The 7,952-nt window shown below is 39.8% G+C and overlaps 1 protein-coding gene across 1 annotated transcript; it reads right to left on the reverse strand.

The window, feature by feature from the left end:
• Positions 1-4,478: 4,478 nt before the first annotated feature.
• LOC112844122 (poliovirus receptor-like) lies at positions 4,479-7,720 on the reverse strand. The gene is made up of 7 exons (XM_025903727.1): positions 7,711-7,720; positions 7,250-7,606; positions 6,831-7,133; positions 6,273-6,366; positions 5,969-6,129; positions 5,565-5,664; positions 4,479-4,675 (listed from the first exon to the last, which is right to left on the reverse strand). Exons 1-7 carry the CDS (start codon positions 7,718-7,720, stop codon positions 4,558-4,560), a joined length of 1,143 nt encoding a protein of 380 aa, XP_025759512.1. The 3' UTR covers positions 4,479-4,557.
• Between the last annotated feature and the right edge of the window lie 232 nt (positions 7,721-7,952).

Raw genomic sequence — 7,952 nt, forward strand, 5'->3', positions numbered from 1 at the left:
TAGGACATCGCGAACGATTTCTTGCCATCCGGTGAAACTGTTAGGAAGACCATGTTGGAGAAATGTGAACATTTTATTTTTACTGTATTTTCTGCAGATTCTGACAGAAATCTGCAACTATCCTTTGAAGCACCGCTCCTCTAAAACAGCAAAAAGGATCATTATTAAGTTATTTGCATTATTATGTAAATAACAAAATAACTTAAAGCAAAAATTTGGAAACATAAAGTCCGAAGTCTTTATATTAAGGGCAATCAGTCAAACAATATTGTTTGCTCTGGGTCTAAACAGAGCGAGTTGTGTGTGACATCTTCTTTTGCGCATGCGGGCCGCTTTGAGCGTTCACACTAGAGCGCGTTTGATGTCGCATTTTACGTGTAGTGTGAACAAGCAGACAAAAAAATCGGATTTGATCAAAAAATCGGAATTGAGCATTAAGACCTGCAGTGTTGTATCAACAAAGCCAGCGGTTCACTGCAGTGACGTAGCGTAGTGTGAACGTAGCCTAAGCGCGGCCTGGTGTGCACCGCTCCGCCAGGTGAGCTGAATTAGAGCAATCAAGGGCTGGCGTGCCTAGTAGACCTTAAACAGAGATTTAAGAAAATGAACGAACATGTGTAGATTGAGTCCAAATGGTTCTCATGTTTTCTCATTTTTTTTCCGAGCTCCTCATTTAGGAACGTGTTGGGTACCCGAAAGCGTAAAATGTTGACGATTTGTCACATAGCGTAAAATATTACGCTTAGGGAGTGAGAACGTGTTGCCTTAAAATGCATGCAGCAGTCATTTGACCCGGGTGCGACATACTGAGAGGACAGCAAACAAAGCACAATCCACTTTCCACTGTGAGGAAGACTTTGAGCTAGACGGGCTATCGGTAAGCTCTTGGACTCATATTTGCTGCTTATATGCTTGGGAACTATGGAAGCTCAATTGTGGAAATGTATTTATTAGTCATGGCCAAATGAAGCTTTCGGAAGCACTGAAGCGTGTATTGAAAAACGGTTCATTACTCGAAGCTTTTCAACACAGTCCTCTCTGGTGACATCTTGTGTTCAAAAATATGAAGAGCAGCTTGAATCCATAAAATAAAACCAACTGCTTCATAATGATTGCCCACTCTACAGAGTGGAATCCTGTCTGATATTGGGCTGCTGTTGTGTTGCTTTGAACACATATTTTTTGGTGTTTAAAAAAATGTAGTTTATTTGTTTATTAAATAATTTTGACCAGTAAACTTTCCTGGTTTGAACATGCACCATGGTGTGGTCTTTCTTTGCTTGTGACTCCTTGATGTTGGCAAATACAATAATTGAAAAATACCATGTTACATATAACATGCATGTAATAATGCACATTATGCAGTATGTTTCTGCTGTGAGGTCCTGCCTCCATGTACTTATGCAATTAATCGCTAGATGTGTATATTTATAAATAATATTATATTAGGGAAATTTTTCTATACACATTTTTGACCATATTTTTGACTACTGTAGAGTGAGTCTGGCTCCAGGGTGAGTCACTGGAAACAGAGATCCACATAAGCTAACTTGGTTCATTTAGGTATTTTACATGATGCAAGTCTATTGAATCGCATTTAATCTGGCCCCTAACCCATGACCAATAGCTAGGTTTCATTTGACGTAGACGTGACGTCGACGTAAAGCGCGAAATTTGACTGGCGGTCGGAAGTGAAAAAGATAAGCGCAAAATCACAGACAGACAGTACGCAAAATGCCTATGTCCCGTTGTGTTTACGGATGCTCCAGTAGGTCGACCAGAGAAACCGATAAACGGTATTTTAGGGTACCAAAAATAGCCCAACGAAGAGGAGAAAAATGGAAAATTCTAACCGAAAAATGTAGGAAAAAATGGATTTTAAATTTACGTTTACAGTCGGGAGGAGCAGAGTCTGCCAATGCCCGTGTCTGCAGCGACCACTTCGTCAGAGGTAATGTTATGTTTGCAAACGAACTTATTAGCATTAGGTTGTCGTTAAATTCTCGTTTACTTAGTGCTTTTAAGTTAGTAGTCTAATATTGACTTGATTGGGACTATAGGCTGCCCAAGTGCTTTGGATGACGAAGAGTGAATGAGCTGCAATCACTTCTCCATCCTCCTTTGCAATTACCCAAGTCTTCAGAGGTGTCTCGTTAGACCTCTGGGAATGGTTTACCTTGAAACAAACAACTGTCACTCTAACGAAGTCCTAAGGATGTGGCATGTTTGTTGACGTTAAAGCCGCTACCGCTAACTGTTAGCGTGTTTAAGATAAAGCAATATAAGAACAAACACTCACCCTTGCAAACACCAAACTGTATCCATCACGGAGACGTTTTGTTCCAAGGTTGTGGACCCACCCGCTGACAAAAAAATTGTACGCCTCCAGACTCTTGAAAGCTTTCATTTGCTGCCTAGTGTAGTAAGAAGTCTGGAGGACCAAGTAGTTGGTGATATCCACAGCCTCGATAGTAGGCAAATCCTTTACTTCTGTGGTGTATTCGGACATTTTCAAAGAATACGGATCACGTCCGATATATTTTTTAACTATCTGTTTATATCTCTCCCGAGAAACGGGGTCTAAAGTTGCACAATAGCTGCTCTCCTGACTCTCCACAGTGTCCTCCATGTTTACTTCCGCCCTCCACTCAAAAATCGCGCTGCCTCCGCACGTCATCAGAACCACGTGACCGCAACCCAACTATTTGCAGTGGGAACAATTCTTCCCAACAGCATAGCTCCTGGGAAAACGCAGGCATCATAAGCTTTGCAGAATCTGATATCGAACAGAATAATCAGTTACAGTCAGTTTCCATCTTTATGATGAAACGCTTTTCATAACAGTGAAGTAAAAACAGCTCTTTATCAATCAGCACACTTATTAGACCCGTCTATGTTTTAAATAAGTCAGCTTGGCTGAATGGATGAAGTTAAAGGTCTGAACCAGAACAACAAAAGATAAGAAATTAGGAGAGTGCATTTGCATTTGTGAAACTTAGCATTTGTTGATTGACACACTGTGTAGTCTTGTATTCATTTTTATAATATTAAAAGTGAAACTGCCCGTTTTCAGTATTTTGTTGTTACCTAAAAATGAGTAATTAGTCATACTTAATACTTAAGTTTAAGAGAAATCTGTCCATGTACTCAGACTTCTGTTCAAGTTTCTTATTAATCATTGACCAGCACATTCATTTAAGTAAATACATGATTGAAGGTCAAGATTTTTTTTTTTTAAATTTACTTGCATGTTTTTAAGTTTTGTATTATTAGAGCAAAACTTGTGTATTCACTGCAAGTACAGACAAGTGCAGTGCATTATGTAGTAGTTTTACTGGTGGGGAGACATCATTCACAGTGTGCACTGAAGCTGCTCTCTGTGTCAGTCTTTGTATTGTACTAGTAATTCATCTATTGTCTCACACACAAACACTGTGACGTTTATAACCTGCAGCTTAATGGCTCGTGTTATCAGGAGTAGAGAACATCAGCTAGAGCTTCAGTGCAGATGGTTAAGACACACCTGCTGCAGCTGTGCTAGCACAGTGACTGGATACTGTCATGGTGCTTTTTATAGGCACAATAAGCAACAGAAGAAAACAAGTAATTGTATATGAATGGGTTATGTGTCCACAATTACCTGATATTGTACATTATAAGCTTAAACCTTAAACCTTCTCAGTGTGTCCCTTTTGAAAAGACTTCGTAATATTTCATTGACAAGCAGGCATCAGTTCTGAAACCTGTACAGAAACAAGGGGAAGATAAATAAATCGAAGGCAGGGGTATGAATGGATACCAAAAACTTCCACCCGTCCTTCATCTGTTCATTGACCAGCGAACTCTGGAATGTTGGTCAAAACTTCAGTCCAGATTTTGTCCATCTTTGGCTGCCACAACTGTCAGAGAGATTGCTGAAGCAGAGAATTCAGAATTCAGATTTGTTTAAAAAAACTGCTTTTTCTCAATTTCATTGTTTTGTTTTGTAAAAAAGAAAGAAAGAAAGTCCTTCATATTTCATTTTTGTTTCTAAAAAATGTGTACTCTACATTTTTGTAATACTCTTTCTAACAAAAAAACTAAACAGTTTGATGACAAATGGTCTGTATTTTTATAGCGCTTCACTTAGTCCCTATGGACCCCAAAGAGCTTTACACTACATTCAGTCATTCACACACTGGCGATGGTAAGCTACATTGCAGCCACAGCTGCTCTGGCAGAGGCGACACCGGGCGCCACCGGGCCCTCTGACCACCACCAGTAGGCAACAGGTGAAGTGTCTTGCCCAAGGACACAACGACCGAGACTGTCCGAGCCGGGACTCGAACCAGCAACCTTCCGATTACAACTCTTGAGCCACGATCGCCCCAAAGGTTCTTTTGCACAAGTGACTCTGTTATGAAAAATGAGAACTGCATGAAGAGTGGCTTGAATGACTTTTCTGCTCTGAGAATTGCACAAAAGCAATTGAGAAAACTGTAAGTTAAGTCATTAGCACCAAAATACTAAGTAATTAATATTTAACATTTTTAATTTTGAGTATAGCATCTCTTCAAATTAACTGTTACTGACCTCGCTCACGTGCTGCAGTTTTTCTTGCTCTTGTCTGTGATTATCTCCTGCACTCCTGGGAGATGGTGGGTCACTGTGCCCAACACCATGTGATGGAAAACACCTAACACCACAGAAATTAATAATGTGCAGCTTACAGGTAAGCATGGAAATTTTGTGATGGTAACAATTTGCTGTCCATACAGACAATATTGATTTGTAAATGATTAACTAACAATCTTGTCAACACAAAGTTCTTTATTTGGGGCATAGTTCTACAAGTAAGATAAGTTACTGAAAAGGTGCTTGTGCTTTGTCAATGTTAAACGTAATCATCATCTCAGCCTCCTCTGACAACCTGTTTACTGCTGCCGGCTGCTTAAAGGCAGTGGGGAGAGGGGACACTTGGGGACAGCATTTATCGCGCCATATAATGTGTTTTCTGGGTACACTGTGCTTTTTCAGTATTTCAATATGAAACCACCAGTCACGATGCAGTATTGCCGACCATGGCCAACCATGGCCTTTCCACACTCACGACAGTAAATGGGGTGCATCATGTTGTCAGCTTTACTGTATCCTAGTTGAAACTGGCCAAGCCACTCTCTTCCAAATGTATACACTTTCCCCCCTTTTAATTTCAGTGAGCTCTGGCTCGGAGTCAATCATACGTGGCTCATTACGTGACGCTGTCTCTGAACCAGTGTTAGACATAACCTGAGAGGTCAATGGCACTGTGTCAGAGCATTGTTATGAATCACTCTTTTCATCTTTTCTCAATACTCACAGCTATATCCACTTCTGTTGGGCTTAGGGTATTCACTAGGGCTGGGTATCGACACTGACTCTATAACCGATTTGATTAAATACAATTTTTACTCAGTCAGAAATATTACAATTCTGATCATTTATCAGTCCTGACACTTGTGTGATTTCATCAGAGGTGTAAGCATCACAGCAGATGCCTTTGTGTCATATGTGTGTGTGTGTGTGTGTGTGTGTGTTTGTAGTACCTTTGAAGTTGTCTGGATTTATCAAGGTACCATACTGCAGCAACAACAACATTCAGGAAAAACAAAACACCAACTAGGGCCCAAACAGCAGAGCATGCTCCTACAGACACACATGGAAAAAGAAATATTGTGAGAATGAGTAATCCTATCTCTCCTTCATGGTGTTTAGTCTTTTCAGACGTTATTAAAACACCATGCAGCACCTGTACCAAGCATTCAAAAACTTGCTGAAAGGTTCTGAGGCAAGTCTGATATGAACATGAAAAGGACCACATGCTAGGACATGTTCTTCCAGTGATGGAGCTGACTTTAGTTGGCTTTCAGAACAACATTGGAATGAAGCAAAACCAGCAAAAGCTCAAATAATTGGACAAACTGCAGAGCTAAATCCAAGCTGATCTCACCTGATGCCAGGTGATAATGCACAAAGAGCTGACCATGTTTACTTCCATATGCGTTAGATGCTTCACACTGATAGAGGCCATTTAGATCAGAGGTCAGACTCAGCAGTTGTAGCTTTGCACCCTCTACTTTGACAGCAGACTGCAGCAAAGCCTGGCCAGATCTGGAAAAACATGAACAAGGCTCAACATTAAATGTACAAAAGGGGCAGAATATTGTGGGTTGTGCTAAAAGTGAACTACAAATATCAAGTGTATACACAATTTATTATTATTATTATATTTTTTTATTGTCAAAGTACTTTACCTGCTCCAGGTAAAGTTTGCATTGGGGTTGGCTTCTGTCACACACTCAAATGAGTCTTCTGTAATCACTCTAATGTTGACTTCTGTGGGAGAGACTGCAAAAAAAGAGAGAAAAACTTTGTTATTCCTGACTTGGAAATACTAATGATATCGAAACAATGTTTCACATATGTTTGAACCTCATTCCATCAGACAAAACCCTAAATCTTTTCAAGACAAAAACAGTTACAAGGTTGTGACTAGCTAATTTACAATCACTTTAATTGTGAAAAAAAGAACACATCTCATGGGAATTCTACTAGAAATGGGAGCCCACAGATGTACCATATCACGAACAATTACTCGCTACTGAATGAGCCTACTTTTCACTTTCAGTGCAGCTTCAGTTATTTTTGCTAATGGTGTGACCAACAAACTTCCTTCTCTGACATTTCCCATTTATAGAACTTTGTCGTTTCCTAAATATGTAAATTATTTTCTATTAAATATAATAATTCATATTTGCATTTCAAGTTATAAAAGTTTATTGTTAAAGATGTTTGGGGTTTCTGGCACTCACAGTAGATCTGTATGTTGAAGGGCAGGGTTTCTTCTTTAGTCAGGGAGTCACTGCTGATGACACACTGGACCTGGTGACCATTAATCTCTCTCATAGGTAAACCAAACAGAGAGCTGACTGTGGTAGTCGTGCCGTTGTCATACTGTGTGGAGTTTGTTGTCGTCCTCATTTTGTCTCTCAAAGCACCAGTGAGCCACCTCACCTCAGCAGGAGGCTTCGAGCCAGCAGCCGTGCAGGTAGCAAATAAAACCTCTTCTGTGCCCAAAGTGGGAAGATTGTCCTGGACGTTTGTGAAAGGAGGCACTAGGAGATTTACAGCACACAAGTAGGTCAATATGCAAGCAAGATGGTGAAAGTAACTCTGTCTCTGTCTCACACACAAACACCCAGAACATTTAAAATAAAGTGTTTTTTCATACCAAGCAAGTTTAGAGGTATCTCAGTCTTTTGATTTCCACTGGGAAATAAGGTGAAGATGCACGTGTAGCTGCCTTCATCCTTCAGGGTAACATTGGATAACTGGAGAGTTCCATTTTTGTTGTTAAAATTCCCGATATATTTAAAACGAGCATCACCTCCATTGACAAACTGCGGTCCATCTCTGGGCAAGATAGTGAGGAAATTGTCATTGTGAGGTTTTTCTCTTGTCCTCCTCTGCCAGGTAATCTGTGTCAGGTCATCATTGGTATCAATGACATGGCACGATAAGATAGCGGTACCTTCTTGAACCACTGTCACACTTCCACCAATCACCTGAAGAGCTGGAAAGTTAAATACTATTAAGCATCAGACCAAAAAAAAAAAGTAGAAACAAAAGAGTGTCCAATAATGTTAGGGCTTCACAATTAAACAGATATGAATCTTGATTTTAGTTCCATACAATAAGCCATTTTTGATTCAGTGCTTTTGCATGAATTAAGCAAACTAGTTTAGGAATGACATCAAACACAGGGTTAATTTTTAGCACTGACTTGGACAACAACAATATGATGTCATCGATTTCAAACGTCCCACATTTTTCCCCTATCAGATTTGGACAGCCATTGTATTGTACTGTATTGTATTGTATCTTTATTTCACACATATACAGAAAAAACAATATGTAGAAGTACACATATTTGC

The sequence above is a fragment of the Oreochromis niloticus genome, linkage group LG16 (genome assembly GCF_001858045.2).
Source record: "Oreochromis niloticus isolate F11D_XX linkage group LG16, O_niloticus_UMD_NMBU, whole genome shotgun sequence".
Classification (NCBI taxonomy): Eukaryota; Metazoa; Chordata; class Actinopteri; order Cichliformes; family Cichlidae; genus Oreochromis; species Oreochromis niloticus.

Bases quoted from the DNA above. Each gene is read 5' to 3' on its own strand.
- LOC112844122 (XM_025903727.1), bottom strand. The intron at 7,134-7,249 runs GTATGAAAAAAC...TAAATCTCCTAG, and splicing joins GATACCTCTAAACTTGCTTG to TGCCTCCTTTCACAAACGTC. The intron at 6,367-6,830 runs GTGAGTGCCAGA...CTTTTTTTGCAG, and splicing joins CTTCAACATACAGATCTACT to TCTCTCCCACAGAAGTCAAC.